Source organism: Anguilla rostrata, chromosome 2 (genome assembly GCF_018555375.3).
Source record: "Anguilla rostrata isolate EN2019 chromosome 2, ASM1855537v3, whole genome shotgun sequence".
Lineage (NCBI taxonomy): Eukaryota > Metazoa > Chordata > Actinopteri > Anguilliformes > Anguillidae > Anguilla > Anguilla rostrata.
Window position 1 is genome coordinate 67,835,034 of NC_057934.1, and position 26,511 is coordinate 67,861,544.

Consider the following 26,511-nt stretch of genomic DNA (forward strand, 5'->3'; position numbering starts at 1 on the left):
TGATTCTGGTAATGGCTCAGTATTGCCCTCTGCTGGCAATATTAGAACTGCAGCTGTTGCTGGTCCTTCCCCAGCATCCACGAGCTGCTCGTGTTGACCTCATACTCAGGGACTCCTGCTACAGTTAAAACGTCTGGCCAAAGACGTAGGGCAATCAGCCAGTGAAACTGACCATTAATTTCATAGTTGTTACAAGCCGGTCCATTTAAATACCTGTGTTTCTGGATTGATTAACCTACGCTATAAGAGACACTTTGAAAATTGGTCAAAATTAGGAAATGGTATTCTTGAATTATTGTCAGACCTTAAATCTTAACAGAGGTAATGTTTACACCAGGAAGAAGGCAACGGTTATGTTCCTGCAAACCAATAAATTAAAGGGCAATGTTTTTTCTCAACCCAAACATACATTATGTGACAAAAAGTACCTGGACCCCCCTTGGTCTGGGGCTGGTTTTCATGATTTTGGCTGATCTTGCCTACCTTCTTCAGACGGGAACCTTAAAAAGGAAGTCCTATAAGTTGCTTTACAACTTCCACAGCAAGTCTTTCTGTTGGGTAGTATGGTTTTCTGTGATTATATCTGTGTAGAGAGGAAGTAAGCTTAGCACTCAGTCTCTTTGCATGCCCTAAAACTGTCATTGGGGCAATTGTCAAAAGGCTAAACGTTTGCCTAAAATCAGAGGCAATTGATTTAATTGTAATGCAAAACAGATTTTAGACACAAAGTAGGATGCAAAGGAATCATTTATTGCAAAAAATACAAATACATTTTAGGTAAATGTAGCCATGTTTTTTTTTCCATTGGAGGTGGATGAAAGTATACAGAAAAATTATTGTTTTTTTGCTGAGACTTTTTCACCAGGTCAGCTGTGTGTGTGTGTGTGTGTGTGCATGTGTGTTTGTGTGTGTGTGAGAGAGAATATGTGATATTAAGGATTATTATGACACCACCATCGAACCAGTATAACCTGATGCTCAATAACATGGTTCACAGAGACTATTATGGGACTGCTTTAAGTGGTACAATACAATAAAATACAAACAAGCAACCACAGGGATAATAACACACAGAAACATTCTTGCAATGTTTTGCACACCAAATGTTCATGTCAAAACAGTAAATCTAACTTATTTTATCAGTTTTTCCAGAAAATATTTCTAGTTGAATTAATTTGAAACATTATTAGCTAACAGAATTTCATAAATTACTCTAAAAGGGACACCTGCTGATATGATTTTGTTCAGGAATGTCCACCTCTGCCACTCCTTGCATTGTTCGAAGTTGATTCATGATTATAAACGGAATCTTCATCAAGCAATTAAAAAGGTCTGTGATCAAATATAACTGAGTCACAAAACTATGGGAAAACAAGGTAACTGTCCAAACTGGCTTCAGTACAACTCAAAGAAGTATAATTAGAATTGTTATATACAATACAGAAAATCAGACACAAAATGCAATGCAACTCACTTAGTTTCATAAAAATGCTAAGTTTGTGAAACGTTTGAAAGTTTGCTCATTTCCGAAAATAACGTAAATGTGTAGTTATAATATTCGCAGACACACGGTTACAATTATATTAAAATAAAATAAAGTCAGTTAAAAGTGCAGTACGTAAGTTTGTTTTCGAACACTTCTGTTAATATTTTGTTAAATTTCCTACACATCCCAAAAGATATCAACGAACTAAAAGGTCTATGAAAAAAAAACAGGTCTCTCTGCCTGCTCTGAAATGAGCCACTCAAAATTTCACCGTGCCTGTATCCTAACAAACAATCGGGCAGTTCTCTGCCCTGCCTGCCGGTCAGACCTGTCGTGTGTTCACATTTGCTGCCACAGCAGACAGGGATGGCGGGGCTACACAAATAAGAGCAGAGCAGAGGTAACTTTACTGCAGAGAGAGCTAGTGCTGAAGCCAGAACTCCAAACGACGCAAAGCTCCGGTACTACCATGTCATCTTATGTTTTAAAAGCTTCAAAACTATATTTTACACTGAATTTGACACGGAGACATACAGTTCACGAAAGCCAAGATCATCGTCCCAAGATCATGGGACAAACGGCAGCAGCTATGGTCTCTGCAGTCTAATGGAACTACTGTGCTAGCTTGTCATCTTATGTTTAAAACCTTTAGAACTATATTTTACACTGAATTTGACACGAAGACACACTGATCCTGAAAGCCAAGACATTTTTCAAGAACAATTAGATGACTCCCATTAGCTTGTAACAGCGAAAGCAGTGGAGCAGATTCTGTGACTGGTGACAATAAGCCGGCTAAAGTAAGCTAGCTCCCAAATGATGCAAAACTCCGGTGATTTAAAAGCCAAAATATTGTCCTGCTAAAATAAGATGAAACCCAAAAACAGCCAAACATTTTTGACTTACACACAATTTATATTAAATTGACCATAGCGACTTCTGACTGATAATGGAAAGGCTCACATATTATGTCCTCTGTCTCTAGTACTCTGATGCCAGGCAGCAGGCGTGCATGTGTTAAGAGGGAGGGTTAGGGTTAGGGTTAGGAAGGCTTCGGAAGGAGAGCTGAGGGGAGGGGTGGAATGTTTTTTTTTTCCCAAAATCTAGCTCTCTCTTGCTCATTTCTCCAAACTTACATACTGCATCTTTAAGCATGTGCAAGTGATTTGGAAAACACAACAAAATCTATGGCTGTAACCATTTCATTTCTACAAGGTTAACAATTATCGCACAGTAAAATGAAAATAGTCAGAAAATCACAAATCAATAAAACAACTTTAAAAAATTTAACAAAGAAATTCACACAAAATCAAGAGTGAAGGAAGGAATTGACAAAACTTGAAGAGTGAGTCCTAAATATTACACTTTCCAAAGACCGTGACTTTGCTCTACAGCAGAAATATTAAAATATTCCTTTAGATCCTGTTTATAACCCCAGTTTTTTCATCCAAACTAGAATACACCTTAAAAGTTATAGGCCAGCGACACTGTTCCATTTGCAGACTAGCATGCGCTCTCGTGAAATGCAGGCGAGCAGTATGGTAATATTGGGCAGCGAGCATACTACTAGTGTTGGCAGGCTGCAGGTGTTAAGACTGACTAGGGTTCACTCTTGCATGGGCTTAATGAATTTTACCCAAAGAACTGGACATCTTAAGGCACATTCAGGGCCCAGTTCACTGGTCTTTATTGTTTCTCAGGCACCTTGTTGCTCCTGCTGATTGTAATGCCATTAGCAACTGGTCCTTGGAAAGTAAAACCCAGGTAAAACTCAACATCCTCATTCTCATAAGGGATTGAATCTGAATTCAGAGCATGTATCATGAACGGCTTCTTTTGAGAGCCCTCAATGTAGACTCTGCCATCTTTTGTCCAACCTTGAACACGTTTCAGCATTGATTCAAGCTCTGGCATTTTCCACACATCTCCACTGAGCCATTTCATTCTCCTCTCTGACATTGAGAGAAGTTTGTTGAGCATTTCCATATTGCTCTTGTGAACAATCTTACTCAGTCCTTTTCCTTTGCCCAGAAAGAAGTGAGTAAAAATTCTCTTTTCTTTTTGAGGTACAGCTTTCATTTTGTTGCAGTAGCTTTTTTTGAGACCATCAACAGCTGCCATGACGATTTCATATTTGGCATCTCTGTCTTGCTGGTTGTCATCATCTTCAGGCCAGAACAGCAGCGTTTGCAAAAAAAGAGCATTAGGCAAAAATGTACCTCTCTCTTTTCGGAACTGCTGGCTAAGATCCTGAAGATCTTGAAGTGTTGCAAGCTTGGAAGAAGTTGCAGAAAGACAACCTAAGGCAATCTGGGAGGCTATGTATGTGACGATTTCTGTTTGATCTAAGTTACGCTTATTCCCAGAATAAACAGCAATGATCTGTTCTAACTCAGTACGTTTCTTTTCAGACAAGAGGGAAAAGATTGTGGTCATGTTACCACCACCAAGGACACAAATGTTCAAGCGCATCAAGAGACCTTCGTTAAGTTTAAGCAATGGTACCTCTCCAAAAAGTTTACCATAACAGGATGATCTTTTTGCTAGCCACTTTATTGGATTGTTTATCTTCATTTCAGAACTGAGTGATTCATGGTCTGAAGTGATCTCAGTCTGGAAATGAGTCAGGTCTTCCGATATCCTTTCAATGGCTTCCCACATGCTTCTGTGAATGCTTCTCAGTTGTCTGTGGAAATTTATCCAGGGATATTTCACTGCCTCTGGAACGTGCTCTGTGAGCAGGTACTGCAGACACTCAGAACGGCCTTTCTCTCCTTTTGGAAACACGTGGAAAATTAGCTTCAAAAAATCAAATGCTAGGTCAACTTCTGAAAAATAGCCTGAATTGTTCATGGTTTCTTGTTCCGAGTTGGCTGCTGCCTGAGCTGCCCTGAAGCACTGCATTGCTTCCAGTCCCGTTGCAATTGCATCCACAGTGTTTTCAGCGGTAACATTCTCGCTTTCAAGCAATTTGCATTTGGAATTGAACCACCTCTTGTACACCTGGCCTTTTGTGTCTAAGATAAAAGAATTGTTGGGCTTCTTTTTTTCTGCTACCTCTGCCCAGTACTTGGCTTTTTCGAACTTTTCTTTTGTGTAATGCAGTCGTGCAAGTTGCTGAGCAAAAAAGGCATCATCACCAAAACGCGAGTAGGCTTCCTCCAGAACTTCAACCGCCTTCTCTGTGGTTTCAGTCTTCAGAATGTGTTCGATGAGAGGGGAAAAGGAACTGTCATACTGATCACCTCTACTAATCTTGCTGCGCCTCATGCAAAGATCCCGCAAAAATCTGTGATAATCTTCTTTTCCAAAACTGTTTTCAAAAAGCACATCTTCTTGGAGGAGGTCTATGGCTACACTGCTCTGCTGCTCATCACTCCCTAACAGCTGGTGGAGAACTTCTTCAGCGACTAATGGATTAATCATCCGTATAAAACTGATGCGTGTCTTCTCATTTCTCAAGCGTATGAAAAGAAGTTTGGCTTGTTCACTTAATGATGACTCAAACAAGTGTCTTCTGAATCTATCACTGCATTTTCTCTCAGCTTCAGGTGTTTTCTTTAGATACAAGAGAGCCTCACAATGAGACTGAGAGAGATAGGAGTTTTGAACGTGTGTGTTGAGTAAAGCCACAAAGAGAATAAGGCGAGTAACGACAGAAGAGTGGTCAATGCCTTTCAGCAAATCAGTGACAAATTTGGTAATGTACGTCCGCTCAAATTCTTTACTCATCAACACAAATATCAAGAGGTGGTCTGGTGGATGCTGTTCTTCAAGTTCAATCATTTTCCATGCAAATTGTATTTTCTCATCAGGGGATAATTTGTGAGTCACAGCAAAGTTCTGTAAAGGTGACTCCTTGCACATTTTTTCTGGGTCACATGACTGTCGGCAGCTCAGAAGTACAAAACACAGTGTTCCTTGACTGATTTTCTTGGCTTTCATGGCAACTTCCAATTCATTCCTCAGGCTGTCTTGATAGTCCTTCTCATAGTCTTCCACCAGGAGGAGTACAGGAAGACATTGCTGTGGGTCTTTTTCCTCATGTTCACGCAGTTTTACAGCATGCTCTGCAACAACGGTCACTGGGAATGATGACTTTACAACCGCGCATCTTAGATCTTTTCTGTTGTTCCACAGTACCTGTCGTGCAACTGTGCTCCCACCACTTCCTGGTTCGTGGTATATATTGATGTTGTTGACAGGTATTTGGTCCCTACTCCATCTGGAAGCATCACTCAGAACTTTTGAAACATCTTTATATGTGTCCCTTTGGATAAATTCCCCAACAATTTTCTTTTCAGCAAGCCCAAAATTAATCCAGCGCACTTTACCTCCACTGTAAAACTGCTTTTCAACATTTTCTCTCTCTTCAGCATCCTTGAAGACACTTGAGGAGTTCTCACACTGATCCACACCCAAGATCTTTAAGGAAGACATCCTTTCTTCTTCAGCAGTTTCAAGCCGACACAATGCATTACCGTGGGTAGGTAAATGCCTGGAATTCACAATGCGAGGCTGAATGCTTTGTATTGTGGCATTCACGTGGCTCATTTTCATCCCTACAACACTCTTATTGTTTATAGTCTCTTGACTGCAAGACACCTGCGCATAGCCTGTCCATCTGCTGTGATTCTCTTCAGATTCTGAAATGCAAATGATGTCTCCATGGCCTTGCATCTCCGCATAGAACTCATAGAAAGTGTGAACCATTGGGAGTTCCACTGGTGAAGTGAGAAGAAAAATCACCAAAAAGGTTCCCAGGGGAAGAATTTGTTTACAGATCACTGACACTGCCTCCTTCAGAAGAGCCTTTTTCATTTGGATCCAGGTCATTTCATCACAGGGAGTTTCATTTCCCCGGTAGTCATTTCGTCCGTTGCAAAAAATCCAGCTGGTCTGTTCAAACAAGTGCAAATGGTTTTCAAATGCACTGATGGTCATCTCACTAGGAATTTTGTAACTCTGCAGGAAATGCAGGTTTGCAGCATGATGATCAAGGTATTTATTGCAGAATCCAGACAGTTTAGAATCAGGGTCAAAGTCAAAGACACAGAATATCTTCATATTCACCAAGAAGTCAATGCAACTCAAATGCTCCCTTTCAAATTTGTTTGTAACAAGAATGTACCACTGGTCTTTGTCTATGACTTTTTTTCCACCAGTCACTAACATCTTCAATTTCCTTCCAAGGTCTTGCAAGACATCAGGTGTGCCGAATAGATAAGACTGTTCAGCCTTTTCTCTCATTGCATCTCTGTCTTTCACACGCTGGTAGAACATATTCTGCTCACTAACTGGTTCTGTATTAGCCCCTTTTCTCTGATAGATTGTTTCCTTTTCAAACTCAACCTTTTTAGATGTTTCCGTAAAATTTGGTAGACGGACAGGGTAAACTTTGTTTCTCACAACGCTTACTTCAGGCACGATGTCAACTTCTATGACATAATGTTCTGTGCAGTTTGCAACCTTTATGAACTCTGGTTCGCGGATGCACATTCGCACATGTTCACTAATCAGCTTTGAAAAACTTCTTTCTATGTGATCAAATGCATCAATGTACATGTCTTTCTCCTTCACAGGAACACCTATCACCTCACCATGCACATGGCCACTGTTACCTTTACTGTCCATCACCCCAAAATGTATGGTACCATTTGATCGCATATTCATGCACGCAGAGCCAAATTTAAAAACCTCTCTAGCAAACTTGGCCTGCAGCCTTTCACGGGATAATGTAGCTGCTGTGGCAAGTGATTTGTATTCACGACAAGGTGTGATAAGGTCAGAAACACCAGATTCAGGCTGCAGTACACTGTGTTGCAAGTATGTAAATTCGGAACCCTTCTCGCCTATGGGTCGTGGTTTACAGTCCCTCTTTGTGGATAGCACACTCACTGACTGTTCCTGACTTTGTGACTCTGCACCGGTAGGGACTTGGGTTGCTCCAGCATCAGTGTCCTGTTTGTCTACCGTTTGCTGCTCCTTCTGATCTCTACCTTGTTTCTTTTTCAGGGCTTTTTGGGGTTCCGGCACTCGTAAAGACTCTATTAGCTTATTTCTTTTTTGGATGATCATGTGAGCCTTCCCTGATTTCATTCCAATTTCTTCAGTCAGATAGCTTTGTGTTAGTTCCAGGAGAACCTGCCCATCAACTTCCTCCTCTTTCATTTTCTCAATGTAGTTCTCCTTCACTTTTATGGACTTTAACCAGGAGCTGACATCACATTCCTTCCTTTCTTCAATTGGTAGGCAGTTACGTTCTTCCGCTTTGTAATAAAAACACAAAAACGCTTTTTTAAACATTGTGAAAATTAGCTTGTTTGGGCAGCATTTATTATATACGTACAGAGCTCCATCAATCTGTATAGAAAATAAACATATTATTTGCATGATATTTTCGAGGCCATTTCATCAGTGGTATGTGTGTGTTGTGTGTTGTGTTTTTCGAATTTTGCAAAGTAAACATGGCATAAGATAAGTTTATAAACGCGCCAAGTAGCAGGTTTTAGCCGATGTTAAGGGTTAACCAGAACACCAGCACTCGTCACTGATGGGCAGAGCTTGACACGCCCTGCTGAAAATTTCAGCTTAACGCAGCTGGTTTAAGATGCGTTTTTGACACTTCTGGTCCACCAGTTTTACCACCAGCCTACTCTACTAGCTTAACCAGCTTTGTTCACCTGGAGACTAGCTTTGACCAGCCACTGACCAGCTAGAAGTGTTGAAAACACATCTTAAACCATCTTAGAATCCCAGCTGGAATTTTCAGCAGGGATCCATGCCCGACCCGACTGATCCCACATTCTTCTCAGCCGGAGCCCGACCAGAGCCCGCGTGTCGCAGCGTTTTGAAAGTCCGATATGTACCCAATGTCGGCCACGCTAATCTGCATTTGGTAAAAGATTTGGTAAACATCTACACTTAAAATCTGTACAACAGAAAAAGTCCTCCTGGCATGTCTCTTGTTGAAAAAATCGTCGCCAAACCTAATTAGACTACTAGCGTTTCCCCAGTAGGCTGTAGCATGCTGAAGGCTACACAAATAATTCTTAATTTAATTTGTATAACAGAACATCCGAATTATAACCTACTGTAAAATAGACTCTGGTTTATAAAGTGCAGGCTAATTTTCCACGGCTGGAATCAAATAAATTTAAAAGACAATCGGGAGCCAACATTAGCATCGTCTATAGCCTACATACCAGAACCGCCTAAACCGTTAACAGATTTTACTCACTTTGTTATGGGAAACGTCGACCTGGAGTAGCCTACATGCTGATTTTTCTAATGCCGCAGAAAAAACAGCATAAGTAACAGTTATTAGCCGATGCTAAGAGCTGACCACTTCTAATAAACAAAAGTTGCCAAGACATTAGGATATATGACAGACATGTAATTGTTTTTCATTTTTGTTTAAAACTCCTAGAGAATATCAGCATTCGACAATTTAATAGCAATCGCAGTGACATCCTTTATCTCAGTAGGTATAAGAACAGAAATAATCTTGAATCAAGCAAAAACAACAAAAAAAAAAAAACAAACAACAAAAAAAAAAACACGAACCAGAGATTTCTTCTAGCGTCGCGACTTCATGATAGAAATGTTTGTGGTCCAGTATGCTACTACAAAATCAGAAATATAGCCTAAAGAAAATACATCTAGCAACCTCGTTCCTCCAATTATGATTTGTCAAGACTGTCCAGCTTATGAATTATAGTGTTCCGTAAGTTTCGATTTCCTGAGACACAAAGTTCCGCCCTTTTCGACCCAAACCCGACCAGAGCCCGCGGGTGGTTGCAGCACGTCCCGATTTGAACCAGACTTTAGTAAGTGTCAGAACAGAAGACACACCCTGGTTTGCGATAGCTATCTTCGATGTCCTTTTTGAAAAAAATGCAATTGATGTCTGGGTCCGATCAGTGGATGGTGCACGGCTATGGAAATAAATCTGTTTCACCAGATGTTGCATTTTAAATGCCTTTAAATTTCTGCAGTATGCGTATGCAGTGCAGCTACTGTGGCCTACGTCATTACGTTGTTGTGGTCTGTTTCACAGCTAGGCTACCGCAGAAGCTGAGTATCACCAAAATCCTGCTTGTAACACGCGATCCTGAGGTTGATCCTGTGATCCTGAGAAAGAATATCCAATATCCAATCAGTATTGATAGCTACACCTCGGTACCTAGATTGTCGAACTACGTCACACAAAACATGTAAGGTTAGCAATTGTACAAGCACAACAAATATCATCATCCTATAAAATTTTAATTAAAAGAAGTTTGAAAACACATGGATTTAAACAAAGAGTTTGCTCATTTATTTTGGATCTCAGCAGTTTGCATGTTATATTTCGGGGAGCGTAAAAAAGTAAGCAAAGATGTGAGAGGGAAAAAAATAACACCGCTAAAAACATCTGAGAGCTTCTAATACCATTTGAAAAGCAAAATTGAAAAAATGAAATCCATTACAAAATAATTAGCAAAAAAGACATTTGAAAATCTCTTCCTCTTTAATACAAAATATACATTAGATGCTATACCGTGATTTGTTAATGCACCCCCAATCCCCCCCCCCCCCCCACCACCCCGTCCGCTATCCAACTCAATTTTTTTTCTTTGCGTTTCATTGAATAAAACCATTCAGTGGAAAACTGCTTCTAATAGCAGACACCAAAAAGGAGTAAAATTCTTCCTGAAGTATCATGTTCAAGTATTTCCTTTCTGGATGGCAGTGTGAATCCTGGGTGTGAAAACGACACATCAATACATTAATACACCTTCGTCGTTATGGTGACCTGCAGACTGGGAATGAAAAACAAACAGCACACCCTGGCCCCAGAGATAATTACAGTTTTGACATAAAACAAGGCCATTACTATACAGATTTAAGAAAAAAAACGTTGGAAAGGTCAAAAAACAGCCAAGAGATAATACACGTTTGGCATAATGTTTTAAAACACCATCAGACATGATATCTTTCTTGTATGGGGCAGAATCAAACAAACACACAAAGCAGTACACTTCACACTTAAATTTCATATTCATATTCTTTCATATTCACACACTTTCATATTCACGTTTTTTTCATACTCTATATTTCAGCAGAATACCCCTGCACATGTATTTCACAGTGAGGTCTATCCGTTTGCTACAAGCACAGCTTACAGCAAAGATGTTCATTGTATACTTAAATTTTATATACTGTAAATCCCTTTAAATATAATTTTAACCTACTATTTACCTACTGAGGCGAAGATGTGGCACTTCATTATGCACTTGCCTCATAGCAGCAGTAGATACGTGCCTTTAAACACTACAAGCCCGGAAGCCTGCCATCAGTTTGCACTAATAAACTGTGCTTTTATGATTATCAACCGTGATGTTGAATCTCCCGAAGCCATGTCACATGGTGCCACACACGAGCTGTATAGACAACTGATAAAACCTCACGGGAGGGAGGATCATTAAATCTGCCCAAAATCTAAAAAAACAGAAACAAAAGAAAAGAAAAAAAAAAAACTAACAAAACAACAGTTACCCAATAATAAATTAGCAACCTTTGGAATTTAAACCTTTCACAAACACTCCCTGTACCATAAAATGCCTCCGGTTGAAGGCCGGTTCAAAGTTATTGTCCATGCGGACGGGTAAGGACTGCCACTGGAGTTTCTGTAGGTGGATGCAAAAGCAGTGTAGCCGGGGGGTATAAGGAACTCCGGCCACAGCTGATGATCCTTTTAAATCAGAATCAAACGCTACGGCACGCCCAGAACACTCCACGGCTTCACCGAGAGAAACACTTAAAACTGCGCAGAACGGCTGCGGCTGTTTGCAGAAGCGAAGTGTAGGACACCCCGGGCGCCACCACAATTTCTTTTGGGGGGGGGGGCAGGTGAGTGGGTTTACAGTGAGTTAGCCAAAAAATACGAAACGTTTGAAATATGAGACGTACGCACAGTCCCATGTGAGAGGCACTGAAAGCACGGGGCCCCCCCCGCACAGACAGACCGCTTCAACCGCTCTGGGCCTGAGGGTCGTTTCTCCGGCTCCACGGAGAGCCGTTTAGCACGCAGCAAAGGCACTTGGGAAGGGTGAGGCGCCCTCCGGTGGTGAGGTCCGAGCACTGCAGGCTCTTCTCTCACCAGCACGGTGGAGGACGGCCAGCCCTGGAATGTGTTCACCTCTTAAGGCATAGAAGTTGCAAAGCCAAGCCCAACCAACACCCCCCCGCCCCCCCACACACAAACATGTCCGTCTCTCACACGGAGTCCATGTGCGGGGGCTCCTCTGGCAGTTTGAGCTGCGCGGGATCTGGTGGGGGGGAATGGGTTTGTGTGTGGGGAGGCTGGCTTTGCGTAGGAGGGGGCGGGATTTGTGTGGGTGGAGGCGGGATTTGTGTAGGAGGGGTGGGGTTTGTGTGGGTGGAGGCTGGATTTGTGTAGGAGGGGGTGTGGTTTGTGTGGGTGGAGGCTGGCTTTGTGTAGGAGGGGGTGTGGTTTGTGTGGGTGGAGGCTGGCTTTGTGTAGGAGGGGGCGGGGTTTGTGTGGGTGGAGGCTGGATTTGTGTAGGAGGGGGCGTGGTTTGTACAGAAGGGGGCGGGGGCTCTGCAGGAGGGGGCAGGGTTTGTGCAGGAGCAGGTAGGAGCACGGTTTGTGCAGGAGGGGCGAGTTTTGTGTGGAAGGGGGCAGGGTTTGTGTGGGAGGGGGTGGGATTTGTGCAGGAGGGGGCAGGGTTTGTGCAGAAGGAGGCGGGGGCTGTGCGGAAGGGGCTGGGGCATGTGTAGGAGGGGGCAGGGTTTGTGCGGGATGGGGCGGGGTTTGTACAGGAGGGGGCGGGGTCTGTGCAGGAGGGGGCGGGGTTTGTGCAGGAGGGGGCGGGGTTTGTACGGGCGGGGGCGGGGTTTGCACGGGGGTCCCTCTGTAGTGGTAGTAAGGCAGGAAGAGCCGCTCGTGAGCGCAGGCGTGCATGGCCCGGTAGGTGTGCTGCAGCAGGTGCGGGAAGCGGGAGGTGAAGTAGCACACGAAGCCGTCGGGGATGGAGCCCAGCGTCTCCTGCACGGCGGCCGGCAGCTCCCGGTAGTGGTGCTTCTGCAGGGAGGGAAACGGCATCAGAGCACCGCTCGACACGGCCCGCCCCACGGAGCACAGACACGCACACATCGACCCTCACATGGGGCGGAAAGAGGAAACTCGCCACCAATGAGAACGCCCACGCCACATCTCTAATCGTAAACACAAAGGCCGCTGCAGCACATAGAAGCTTGCCTTATTCCTCATGGCTCGGAGCAGGTCTCGGACCGATCCGCCTTTATACGAACGGAACTTGCGCAGATCTGCCGAGAAGAACAAAAAAAGAAACAAAACAAAAAAAAAAAAGAAAAAAAAAACAGATCACTGAAAGTCATTAACAAATACGGAAGAATATGCATGAAAAATGTAATTCAGAATATGATATAGCAATATCAGGACTGCACAGTGGAGCACAGGTAGCGCGCAGGGCGTGACCGCAGTGCCACAGAGCTGCTTAGCCAGCACTAATGACACCAACGCCTACCTGTCTGTAAGGGGACGGTGATGTTCTCCCTCCAGTCCCCCTGCACCACCGCCCGCCCCCCTCTCTCCAGCTGTCGGATGATTGGTCCGTCCAGCGGCTCCTTCTCTATCCGGTCGCTCACGTCCTGCGGGGAACGCACGGCACCCGAAATGAGGCGGATAAACAAAGCCCCAAAGGGCAGCATATCCAGAGGGAGAGAGAGAGGGAGAAAGAGAGAGGGGGAGGGAGAGAGAGAGAGAAAAGCCGCGTTTCCACCAAAATTACCCGGAACTTTCAGTCCCAGGAACTACTTTACCAGGAACTAAAAGGTTCCTTCAGCCAATGGTTGTCTGCGTTTCCACCGGGGTCTAAAGTACCGCGAAGATTAGGCAAATTAGCCCACTGACGTTGTCGTCGGTCCATCTGTTATATGATTTCTTCTGTAACCCCATACTACCACCGAATATTTTCTAATAACCGGGACAGCCCGGAGGGGTTTATTCCACTTATATACAACTGGTTACCAACAATGACTATATATGGTTACTTTTGTATTTATTGATTTTCATATATCCTCTCAAACACATTCATTAACAGCAGAAAACATGCACACGTTGTAAACAATTTGCTGTTTTATTACTTTCTCGTCGTCAATTCCATATAGGCTAATCGCAAAATGACAAGAATAGAACGAAAACTCGGACTTGCGTGAAAATGTAAATTAGTAGTGGTACAGCCACCGTTTGCTTTCCTTCGAAGTTACTGCTAGCCGAGCAGCGAAGTGTGCCCTCCAGATGCGAACCATGCACCATAAATTAGTCCATAGTCTTCCTGGTCTTTTCGTGGAATTGAAAATGGCAGTAAAATTGAGTAAAATTACGGCAGTCTGAAAAAGCTAAAGGGAAGATTACTAGAATTAACCTGTTATTTTACCCGGATAAAAAGTGCGGAAGGTGATTTCCAGTTTGCTTGTACTGTATCACCAATGTTAATTATGCAGAACTACCGCATACCTCACATAACTGTATCAAACGTTTTGAGTCAATTACAACGGGCTAACAAAGAAAATCCGAAGAAAATATTCAGCAACCGAATTAATCCGTTTGAATGTTTTGGTAGCCTACGTAATATGCTGTCCCAGAACGAATGCTTAGCATTTTATAAAACGAATACTAAAGCAAGAAAAGAACAGAAGAGCACACGTTATAATTCCAAGACGTTGACAGGCTATAACAAAAAGTAGGCTACTGCGCCGCATAACATACAAGTTTGATTTGAAGTTATTATGAAAATAAATTGGTTTGCCGCTGCATATTTTCAAACATGGCGGGTAATGGCGGAAAATAAATACAACACAAATGCTACGAGTACTCGACCAATCAGAAATGTTCAGCGCTGCAAGCTCCACCCAAAAGGTTCCTGTACTTTCGGAAAGTACTACCCCCGAGCAGGAACGTTTTGGGGGGTAAAACAAAGCCCCCAGAACTAAATTTAGACCCTAGTTCCTGCGGTGGAAACGCACTGAGTTCCTCAAAAGGTTCCTAGTTCCGGGGTATAGTTCCTGCGGTGGAAACGCGGCTAAAGAGGGAGAGGAAGAGAGAGGGAGAGAGAGAGAGGAGAGGGGGAAGGAAAGGGAGAGAGGGAGGGAGAGAGAGAGAGAAAAGGAGAGAGAGGGAGAGAGAGAGAGGGAGAGGGGGAAGGAGAGGGGAGGGGGAGAGAGAGGGAGAGAGAGGGGGAGAAAGAGAGAGAGGGAGAGGGGGAGAGAGAGAGAGAGCGAGAGATAGAGGGAGAGGAGGAGAGGGAGAGAGACAGACCTGGAAGAACTGCAGCTGCTTCTCCAGGCCCCAGAAAAAGGGGTGCTTGAGCACGCTCTCTGCAGACGGCCTCTTCTGGGGCTCCATGCTCAGCATCTGCAGAATCAGGTCTGTGGCCACGATGCCTTCTGCGCAGAACAGAGCCCAATGATCAGCATCACTAACCACGGAGGGGACGCCGCTCACTCGCCGTCATCCCCAACGAGTGAAAGGGTGAGAATTCAGAAATGCAGTTCAGCGGACTAAACGCGCTGCGATTCACCACATGCTCCCAGAGGGCTGCGTGGGAAACCTTGCTGGCGGACCGATGGTCATCGCTCTCTTAAGTGAATGAACACGGCCCTGTCGGCTATCATCCATCTTTCTTCCTTAATCGGTCCTGACGTGGTAGTAAACACCCAAACTTCAGAGGTCAGAGGTCACGTGACACGCTTCCCGGAGAGAACATAACCGGTCATATCCACTGGGTGTTAGACAGGCAATCAGCAGCAAGGCAATGCGGCCTCCATGTGACTGAAAAAAGCATCTCACACACATGATTGGACATAAGCTCTATGACCTTGCAGGTGATTGGCTGCCTTATAAACACCCAACAGATATCAGTGGATGTTTTTTTTTCCCCAGAAGCATTTTTTTTTTTTTACCAGGCCTGTGAAGTTAGGAATTTTGCTACCGCATCAGGTATCATTAAAATAAATTAAAAAGATGAAAGAAAGCCAATACAATGACTGTTATTACACTTTTAAAAAAATCTTTGGTTTATCACGCAGCACTACACACACTACTCAACTCATGCATGGTAGGGTACAGGAAGCAATATGATAATCCTGTGAAATTAAAAGAAAAGTAGACTGTGAGAAATGAAGAAGTGACCTCACCGTGTCTGTCTGTCTGAAGGTGCTCCAGGCTGTAGGCGCCCAGGAGGATGTTGGCCTGCCGCTGCAGGGACTTGCCGAAGGGGTGGCGGCCTTGCGACACCACGTAGTAAAACACGCAGCCCGCAGAGAAGATGTCCACAGCGCACGTCTGCACGAGCACAGGGGGTTCAGTTAATCTCAATGCTGTTACTGTTGATTTTCCATAACAAACCAGTGCCTGCCCGCGGCAGATGGGTTCCCCCTCTGAGTCCGGTTCTGCTCTACGTTTCTTCCTGTTATCAGTCAGGGAGTTTTTCCTTGCCACCGTTGCCCTAGGCTTACTCTTTGGGGGCTGGTTCTCACGTGTGACTGCACTGCACACTTGAGGTGTGTACAGTGATAGTGATGGAAGTGCAATCACTGCATTGGTTATCAGGGCAGAGGGCGAAAGATAAACTCGCCCGCCCCAAAGAATTTTCCACCTGGATCTGCATTCCAGAACGGATATATTAAGAGTTTCTTATGCCTTGAGTTAGCCAACGTTTGTGTGACTTTGTAATCTTTCAAATATAAATCATACAGATGACAAGGCAAGTAGGTACAAAAGCTATTTTCTTGTTATTGGTTTTTAGTTTCAAGTATTTACTTATTTTATGGTTCTTGTGTAATAATGTGTCACTAACATTGACTGGCAGTATTGATGGTCAATGTTCAATGTAAAATTGGCTGACATAACGTTAATAATGATAATATCAAATTAGTCTTTAATAAAAGATATTTGTATAAGAAAACCTTCTGAGGACCTTTACATAGTCATATCAGTACAAAATCAGTGCACAGTACACAGAGAAATGTCTATTTTCATTTCAGCTCAAAAATTCACTACATTGCCCACCATATCAGTAATGGGTGAATTTTTCCCTGTAAAATCTGGGTCGGGCTATAACGAGTGTGTATGTCAGTGTGTGTGTGTGTGTGTGTGTGTGTGTGTGTGTGTGTGGTGCATGTGTGTGTCTGTGTATATATGTGTGTACGTGTGTGTGTATGTGTGCGTGCATGTGAGTGTGTGTGTATGTGTGTGTGTGTGTGTGTGTGTGTATATGTGCATGTGTGCGTGTGTATATATGTGCATGTGTGTGCGTGTGTATATGTGCGTATGCGTGTGTGTGTGTGTATATATGTGCGTATGCGTGTGTGTGTGTGTATATATGTGCATATGCGTGCGTGCGTGCGTATATGTGCGTGTGTGTATGTGTGCGGTGCGTGTGTATGAGTGTGTGTATATGTGCGTGTGTGTGTGTGTTATAGTGCGTATGCGTGTGTGTGTGTGGTGATATATGTGTGGTGTGTGCGTGCGTAGCGTGGTGTGTAATGTCGTGTGGTGTGTTATGTGCGTGTGTGGTATAGTGCGATCAGCTCGTGCGGGCGTGGCTGCGTGTGTGTGTATATGTGCGTATGCGTGTGTGTGTGTGCGTGAGTGTGTGTGTAGGTGTGTGTGTGTGCGTGCGTGCGTGTGTGTGTATATGTGTGTGTGTGTGTGTGTGTGCATATGTGTGTGTGTGTGTGTGTATATGTGTGTGAGTGTGTGTGTGTATATGTGCGTGTGTGTATGTGTGCGGTGCGTGTGTGTGTGTGCGAGCGTAGCGCGCAGTGAACACTCACGGGGTTGTCCTTGCAGTCCTCGCTCAGGACCTCCGGGGCGATCCAGCCCTCGGTGCCGGGAACGCCGGACCTGCGGCTGAAGCTGTGCCGGCCCACCGCCAGCTTCTTACACAGGCCGAAGTCCGAGATCATGGCCCGCACGCGCCCGTGCGCGTTGGGCACCGACACCAGGATGTTGTGTGGCTTCAGGTCCCGGTGCACTGGGGGGGGCAAGAGACACCGCTTTCATACCAGAGCCATTGAGTCCAGACCAGAACAGCCAATACCTGCCTACCCATGCTTCTGCCACGGTTTAGCCTGACATTGCCCTACGTTACTTAAATACTAAAGTTACGTATGCGAGTGCTGTGTGTTTGTATGCGAGTGCTGTGTGTTTGTATGCGACTGCTGTGTGTTTGTATGGGAGTGCTGTGTGTTTGTATGGGAGTGCTGTGTGTTTGTATGCGAGTGCTGTGTGTTTGTATGCGAGTGCTGTGTGTTTGTATGCGAGTGCTGTGTGTTTGTATGCGAGTGCTGTGTGTTTGTATGCGAGTGCTGTGTGTTTGTATGCGAGTGCTGTGTGTTTGTATGCGAGTGCTGTGTGTTTGTGTGTTTGTATGCGAGTGCTGTGTGTTTGTGTGTGAGTGCTGTGTGTTTGTATGCGAGTGCGTGTTGTGTTGTGTTGCAGAGTGCGGGGGTGCTGTGTGTTTGTATGCGAGTGCTGTGTGTTTGTATGCGAGTGCTGTGTGTTTGTGTGTTTGTATGCGAGTGCTGTGTGTTTGTGTGTGAGTGCTGTGTGTTTGTATGCGAGTGCTGTGTGTTTGTATGCGAGTGCTGTGTGTTTGTATGCGAGTGCTGTGTGTTTGTATGCGAGTGCTGTGTGTTTGTATGCGAGTGCTGTGTGAAGTTGCTTGGCAGTTTGGAAAATGTCATGAAACTCGAGTAGCTGCTAAGGGAATTTGGAGTCTATTTCTGCAGCCATTGAGAATCAGGTTTAGGGTTGAGGACAGGTTTCCTGGAAGTGAGAGGCAGAGTGGACATCGGATTGGATGAAAAAAGAGGGTGCGAGCTCATTTACAGCTTTCACGCGACCAGCATATGCATTGCGCGTGCCACCCAACAACCTGTTTTTCATGAAAACATTTGTGGTTGCTATGCAACCACAAAGCATTCTGACGCGGCGACCGCCTCGATCGCGAACACTCCTGGCTCCCGGTCCCTTACCGATGCTCAGCGAATGCAGGTGAGCCAGCCCGGACATGGTCTGCTGCAGCAGGTCCACCGGCTGCAGGCCGTGACGCTGGAAGCCAGGCTGCTCCACGTACTGAGAGAGAGAGAGAAGCACAAAGCGCTCTGCGTCAGCTCACCTGTCAGTCACAGCTACAGGACGTCCGTAAAGCAAAGTCCAGAGGAAGCGAGTCCAAAGTCCCTTAAAGCTTTCCTGTAGACCAGGGGTAACTAACCCTGTTCCTGGAGAGCTGCCGTCCTGTAGGTTTTCACTTTAACCCAAGCAAAGCGCGCCTCATTCAACAGCTAGACGTTCTGTGAAGCTGCTAATCAGTAGAGTCAGGTGTGCCAAATTAGGGTTGAACTGAAAGCCTGCAGGATGGTAAGATCTCCAGGAGCAGGGTTGGTTACCACTGCTGTAGACACACTGTGTGCATGTATGTGGAGTAACCCACGCACCCAGGTCTGCGATTGGTCCAGGTTTGGGGCGTGTGGGAGGGGCTCACAGAGGTAGTATGGTGAGTATATGCTGTACCTCCTGCAGCGTGGCGGCGCACAGCTCGATGGCGATGTACTGGAACTGCCGGTCCTTCTCGGTGCAGAAGTAGCGGATGACGTTGGGGTGCTCGTCCGACTCGCGCAGCAGCTGCACCTCGCGGTCGGCGAAGCTGAAGCACTCTGGGAGGATTCGCTTCACCGCCACGGGACGGTTGTCAAACTGGCCCCTGCGCCACAGGAGGAAATCGGGTGATTGGCCGATTCCCGCGAACGCTCACGCTTAACTTTAGCCGCCCTCACGGCTCCTGTGAACGCTTCCGGCATCCAGCAACCTGATTCGGTCAAATCCGAAAGCGTTCATTGGCTCACAGAAAAATCCACAGCAGCTTTTTGATTGGCTTTGCTCCGCAGCGCAGTGACTTACTTGTACACGATGGTTCCCTCTGCTCCGTGACCCAGCACGTTTTTCGGACTGAAGGAAATGTTTCCAACCCTGACAACACTGGACTCCTCGTCTGCTGAACACAGAGAAAGAGGGATCAGACACAAGCGATGTGTTTATTAAATATGAGAAAGCTGGGAGTTCATGACTCATGACTCGCTAGTTTTAAATGTATTGGGGTGCATGATAGCAAGAAGGAAACACCCAGTTCAGGAAGTGGAGCGGTCATTTCTGATAAAGATTTAACAGTACTGCCAACGTGGCAGGCAGGGCATATTTGGAAATGCTATGTCTTGAGCATCCACCCATCCTCTATACCCGCTTATCCAAAGCAGGGTCACGGGGGGTGCTGGAGCCTATCCCAGCATGCATTGGGCAAGAGGCAGGAATACACCCTGGACAGGCCGCCAATCTATTGCAGGGCACACACACCATTCACTCACACTCTCATACCAATGGGCAATTTAGAGTCTCCAATTAGCCTACCTGCATGTCTTTGGACTGTGGGAGGAAACCCACAGGGACGCGGGGAGAACATGCAGACTCCACACAGAAAGGCCCCAAGCCAAGACTCGAACCTACCACCTTGTTGCTGTGAGGCGACAGTCCTACCCACTGCACCGGTTTTATTAAAATCTGTAAAACTCCTTCTAGTGGGGAGACTGAGGTTCAGTCCGCAGTGCGGCTGACTCTCACTGCCCTAATATGAACACCCCCCCCCCCCCCCAATCTGGCCCTGGGTCCGATTCCCCCACAGCACTTTCTGCACTGTGATTGAGTGTGTCTATCTATAATCTGTAACCCTCTTTGCCTTCCCCCATCTGATTACAGGGGCAGAAATACACAAGGAGGCCGGGGGGGCGGTGGGAGTGGGGGGATGGGAGTGGAGGATGAAGACCCCCATCTCTCCCGTGCAAAGCGGCGGCCGAGGGGCAGGGTACCTCCGTCGTCCTGCTCGGCGCCGGCGCCGCCCGGCTCGGGCGCGGACAGGTCGGAGTGGTTGGAGGCGCGCGGGGTGAGGCTGGGGCTGCTGTTGTTGGAGCTCTCGGCCCGCGCCCGCGCCACGTCCAGCAGGAAGTCGGCGTCCGGCGGCAGGTCGGCGGGCGGCTGGAAGACCAGCTGCTGCCTCTGCAGGAGCTCCAGCTTCTCCTCCATCTGCCGCTGGAACTCCTGGTGCTGCAGCTGCTGCTGCCGGTGCACGCTCTGGCAGGGGGCGCACACACACACACACACACACACACACACACTGAGCCACACCGCTGCAGTGCTCACAAGCAACTAAATACTGAACTTTTATCAAACAGAACTTTTTTTAAAACCAAAAACAATGACTAATTAACACAGAGTATGTATTTATTCTACTCACACATGGTGGAGAAAATTGCAGAACACTAGAGGGCCCTTTCCAAATAAGCCAATGTAAAACTATGCCACCTGGTGGACACACTTCGCACTGCAACAGTAAGTCCGATATTTTGCTCAGCGTGGACCACGGCAGTTGGCAACGGAGGAGGTCTTCACCTTGGGATATGCGATGACGAAGGCCACCCATCCAGCCAGGAGGAAGGTGCAGAAGATGATGGTGGCCATGTCCTTGAGCATGGAGTCCACCGGGGCCTCCACGCGCGCCGGCCTGCCCCCCTTCTCCTGCACAGACGTGACCGGGGGCCTCGCGGTGCTGTCCTCCATGTCACTGTCATTCACCTTCTGCTGCAGCGCAGAGGGTCCGCACACAGACACACACACACAGACACACACACACAGACACACACAGACAGACACACAGACAGACACACACACACACCCACACACCCACACACACACACCACACACACACCCCACACACACACACACACACACACACACACACACACACACACACACACACACACACACACAGACAGACAGACACACACAGACAGACAGACACACACAGACACACACAGACACACATACAGACAGACACACACAGACACATACACAGGCAGGCACAGACACACACAGACACACACAGACAGACAGACAGACACAGACAGACACGCACAGACACAGACAAACGCACACAGACACAGACAGACACACACAGACACAGACAGACGCACACAGACACAGACAGACAGACAGACAGACACAGACACACACAGACAGACAGACACACACAGACAGACACACAGACACACACAGACAGACAGACAGACAGACACACACAGACACACACAGACAGACAGACACGGACACACACACAGACACACAGGCTTTCACCAGTTTGCATAGATTTCCCACTCAGAAATACTACCAATAACAAATGCCTGAGATTTATTTTGCAGGAAATTTAACTGAGGGACAATAATTCACAGTTCATTCCGATGTCAGCATTATGATTTAAAATGTTTTCCTTCTTATTTTTGCCATGAGAAAATGTAGGAGTTAAGACTGAGAGGCAGAGCTGCACATTCGCATGGTCAGACAGACACACACACACACACACACACACACACACACACACGCCCCGCACCTCTTCCATGGGCTTGTCCGCGCTGGGGGGGATGACGTTGCCCTGCTGCCGGGGTATGCTGTCCGGGAACCGCTCCAGGAGTTTGTGGTGAGCGTTTGGGGGCGTCTCGTGGTGCCCTGGCCCGACAAGAGACAAACGAAGGGCGAGAGACCCTGTGAGTACGTTACCACGGCGACAGAAATCGCCACAGACGTCACCACGCCCGTTTAACTGTTCCCGCGTGCATCACCGGTCTGCCTGAACACTGCAGCAATCCAGCGCCTTTCCTCAAGGCCAACAAGACTAGGAAACCTAGCATATGGCTGGACCTAACACACGTGACCCGGCCGACCAATGGCGTAACTTCATAACTCGGCCGACCAATGGTGTAACTTCATAACTCGGCCGACCAATGGTGTAACTTCATAACTCAGCCGACCAATGGTGTAACTTCATAACTCGCCTGACCAATGGTGTAACTTCATAACTTGCCTGACCAATGGTGTAACTTCATAACTCGCCTGACCAATGGTGTAACTTCATAACTCGGCCGACCAATGGTGTAACTTCGTCAGTCAGCCAGTCAGTCAGTCAGTCAGTCACAGACATTCGCGTCTGTAGGGCTGGCCCCCGCTGTTGCGGTCCAGCCGAAAAGCAGGAGGTCTGGGAGAGACCGGAAGGCTGAGCAGCAGCCCCCTAGCCGAAAAACAGGGACCCCTCTGCCCTGCTAGGACAACTCAGCTTAAGCTCATTGTCCCTGAGGGAACGTTTGCAGTTGCATTTCAGCCAAAAAAAAAAAAAAAACGGCACCGAGGTGGAAACCGCCTGACGGTCCCGAGCAGAAGAAGAGCGCGCCGAACGCTGGTGAGACCGGCGGCGGGAGCCGGGGCGGAGAGGAGCGGGCCGTACCGATCAGCAGCAGGTAGTTCCTCATGAAGTTGACGCGGTTGCGCTCCTTCAGGGCGGTGGAGAACTTGACGTCGGTGCTGGGGGTGATGACGCACTCCTTGTCCTCCCCGCCGGCGGGCCCCTGGCTGCCGGGCCCCTCCAGCAGGGGGAAGGTGCTGCCGCGGGGCTGCGAGAGGGGCGCAACGAAAACGCGAGCGGACCCGTCAGACAGGGACGTTACACACACACACACCTGTAAACGCTTTAATAATCACAGGGCTCAGCGTCTGGGGTTTCAGCTCAGGTCAAACCTCAAGAGAACTTTCCTTCGAAGGCACCGAAACCTCCGGGAAATGCATTTATAGTGAAGTGTCGTGGTCAAGCAGGTACACACACACACACACACACACACGCACAAGTGCGCGCGCACACACACAGGCGGTATGAGACCACGAACCCGTGGCCTGAGCCAGAATTGGCTTGACAGCGCTTTGACTCATTCCAAACAGACGAATCTGAGGAGACGGACGACGCGCTGACGCATCTCTTACCACAACGGTGACGCCGTCGTGCACCAAGGACGGCGACGCGTACAGACTGGTGGAGTACTTCCCCACGTACAGGGTAGACCTGCGGAAGGACAACGGAACAACCGATTCAGCCAAACCCCATCATTTCATGACCGAACGCAGCTGCGAGCTACAGGATCATTCAAAGGCATGTCAAAGCACAAGACGCCCGAAGAGATACTGCATCCAACCACCTGCAAGCACGGACAAGGTCATACCCCTTAACGCAATGACCAAACTATAACGTCACATCTTCTTATGTCTCTCCCCCCCCCCCAAAGAGCGGATACAGTAGCTATTGCTACGACATGTTAATAAGTAATGCACAGAGGTTGTAAACATACATGAATGAAGCTTCCTACTCAATGCACCACTTTCAAACAGCTCCTGTATTAACGTTACTATTAGCACCTGCCTGCACAACAGTTTAAGAAACCCCCCCCCCTCCCGCAGAGAGAAGGCTCCACTAAATAAGCTCAGTCAGCGTTTCTGCAGGCGAAACGGACGAGGAGACCGTGCGTGCGTGCGTGCGTGCGTGCGTGCGTGCGTGCGTGCGTGTCACTCACATCAGCTTGTTCTTGGGCTTCTCCTTGGGGAAGGGGTACTTCCACTGCGTGATGCGGCCCACCTCCCCGGACATGAAGGTGAGGTAGCGCAGCGTCTCCACGGCGACGTTGGTGTGCGGCACCTTGCGCAGGCCGTCCCGCTGCCAGATGTACATGGCCACCACGGGCGAGTCGTAGTTCTGCACCCACCGCACGTCCCCCGACTCGGAGTCCACCGTCACCACCAGCCCGTCGCCGTTGGACACGAAGTGGGCCGCCTCTGCTGGACAGGCAGGGCAGTGAGACGGACGACTGTGTGTGCGTGTGTGTGTGTGTGTGTGTGTGTGTGCGTGTGTGTGTGAGTGTGTGTGCGTGCGTGCGTGTGTGTGTGTGTGTGTGTGTGAGTGTGTGTGCGTGTGTGTGTGTGTGTGTGTGTGAGTGTGTGTGCGTGTGGTACGTGAACACGGCTACACAGAGCCGAGCCAAACACGTGCACATAGAATAATAATAAATAGAAACAAGGTCACACAGCGTCATTGATACGAAGCACCATGAGTGCTAATGGCTCCCCCTAGTGGAGAATCTTCAGCCTGCTAAATGCGAGTGAGTCTGTGTGAGTGAGTCAGTTACAAGCCGGGTCCATGAGGTGCTTCGCATCTAAAAAATATCAGGCAGACAATTACGTGTGTCCTCAGAAACGGCAGAAGATTTAGGGGGGAAATACTCGCCCGGGGCGCGCCATGAAACACCGCACACGCGCTGTCAAACACCGCACACACGCGCCCTCAAACACCGCACACACGCGCCGTCAAAACACCGCACACATGCCGTCAGGGCCTGTTCCCAGCTCCCAGAATGCCGTGCACTTTACCATCCAGCACCACGGCTCCATGTCAACACTAACGCGCCATTTCCTTATGGGGGGAATACAGCCAGCCGGACCGAAGCGTTGGGCTGGGCGGGAAACGGGCGGAGCGGCGGGACCCCCCCTGTCCCGGGACTCACTGTATTTGCTGCCGCCGTCGTCCTCGTCGTGCAGGGTGGAGGCGTAGTCCGAGTAGGTGGCGTTCCAGCGCAGCTCCCTGTTCTTGATGTCGTACATGGTGATGGTGTATTCTGAACGGCGAACAGCGACCTCGTCATTCCCCCACAGGCCCTCCCCGGACCTTCACCTCCTCAGTCCAACCCCTCCACATTTCACCGTTTACCAGTGTCGATTCACTGCGCTCTTACTTCAACTGTCATGTGATTTATTATTGTTTTTTGTTTCACATAATCTAAAGATATTGTACAGCGCATAAACATGAGACGTGTTTCGGGTCATTTGCCTTCATGTGAAAAATCACGTTAGGTCTAACAGGAAGTTAATGTCCTGCAATGCAACCTGCTAATTACACCTGCGCTCCCCTGGGGACGCACACAGTATTGCATTTCCTATTCTTTCCAAAGGGGCATTCAAGTTGTGGGAAAAGAGTGCAACCTGATCTGATCCCCCCCAGCCCTGGGAAATGGGGACGCAACCACAGTGACGGCAGGCTTTCACACCACACCCACAGCCAGAGACCGTCCCGCTGTGGGAACCCTCTCTGCAAGCGCCTCTCGAGTTATGGAGGAGTGGGGTGGGGGGGGGGGGTGGGGAGGTAGAGGGAGGGGGGCGAAGCAGTGGCGTACCGTGTGCGCCCGGTACAGCAGGAGAGTGAGGGCCACAGCCTGTTCTCGGCGAAGGACGACGTTAAGGTCTGCGCTCTCGCCGTCACGCAGGTCACACACGCTACACAGGTCCGCTTCTGCCTGAGTGCAAACACCGCACACACGCCATAAACACCGCCATAACACGCCACGCTGTCAAACACCGCACACACGCGCCAAGCCCGTCACACGCACACGCGCCCTCAAACACCGCACATGCACCGTCAGGGCCTGTTCCCAGCTCCCAGCATGCCGTGCAGGCGCGTTACCATCCAGCACCACGGCTCCATGTCAACACTAATGCGCCATTTCCTTATTGAATTTCTCATTGCCCTTCATCTCATCATTTCAATTTTACTTCATCATTTTGAAGTTGCGATTATGGAATTTTCCTCCCTTAAAAAACGTGGGGATAAAAGCATCCACTGCAACACCGGAGACGCACAAGTGCTGCATTAGTACCAGCGTGACACTGTGTGTGAGTCACTCAGTGCATTTCAGGAACTGGCGTTATCGAGATTTGCAGGGTACCACACTTTTGAAAACGCAGCAGCAGCAGGTCGCTCCGCTTAGCTGATACAGATTCTGACAGGGCTGTTTCCCGCACAGTTTGCCCTTGTCGTGACTGATATTATGAAGCAAGCCAATTTAACACACACTGCTCTGGTAAAGAGCATCAATTAAATGAATAGATTAAAAAAAAAAAAAACTCATTATAATTAAACAGACAGCTAAATTTTTTCAGTGGGAGTGAGGATAGATCGATGGCCCCCCCAGTGGTGGTCAAACGTCCCAGGGTGGTCAGGACAGCAGTCTCTTCAGACTGC

The 26,511-nt window shown here is 47.5% G+C and overlaps 2 protein-coding genes across 5 annotated transcripts; both read right to left on the reverse strand.

The window, feature by feature from the left end:
* Nucleotides 1–729: 729 nt before the first annotated feature.
* On the reverse strand, nucleotides 730–7,826 carry LOC135249024 (sterile alpha motif domain-containing protein 9-like). Its single transcript, XM_064324245.1, has 2 exons — nucleotides 1,227–7,826; nucleotides 730–1,161 (listed from the first exon to the last, which is right to left on the reverse strand). Exon 1 carries the CDS (start codon nucleotides 7,790–7,792, stop codon nucleotides 3,173–3,175), a length of 4,620 nt encoding a protein of 1,539 aa, XP_064180315.1. The 5' UTR covers nucleotides 7,793–7,826; the 3' UTR covers nucleotides 730–1,161; nucleotides 1,227–3,172.
* A 1,226-nt stretch (nucleotides 7,827–9,052) lies between these two features.
* Nucleotides 9,053–25,588, reverse strand: LOC135249026 (serine/threonine-protein kinase/endoribonuclease IRE1-like). 4 transcript variants are annotated; one of them, XM_064324252.1, is made up of 16 exons: nucleotides 25,001–25,588; nucleotides 24,017–24,278; nucleotides 23,433–23,511; nucleotides 22,903–23,068; nucleotides 22,015–22,130; nucleotides 21,021–21,209; nucleotides 20,441–20,702; nucleotides 19,482–19,575; nucleotides 19,095–19,284; nucleotides 18,557–18,656; nucleotides 17,354–17,553; nucleotides 15,713–15,860; nucleotides 14,835–14,962; nucleotides 13,042–13,165; nucleotides 12,753–12,820; nucleotides 9,053–12,575 (listed from the first exon to the last, which is right to left on the reverse strand). In XM_064324252.1, exons 1-16 carry the CDS (start codon nucleotides 25,095–25,097, stop codon nucleotides 11,673–11,675), a joined length of 3,126 nt encoding a protein of 1,041 aa, XP_064180322.1. In that variant the 5' UTR covers nucleotides 25,098–25,588; the 3' UTR covers nucleotides 9,053–11,672. The 4 variants fall into 4 exon arrangements, with proteins under 4 accessions (XP_064180322.1, XP_064180323.1, XP_064180325.1 ...); XM_064324253.1 differs by having other exon boundaries at nucleotides 24,017–24,275; nucleotides 25,001–25,587; XM_064324255.1 differs by having other exon boundaries at nucleotides 21,021–21,206; nucleotides 25,001–25,587.
* Between the last annotated feature and the right edge of the window lie 923 nt (nucleotides 25,589–26,511).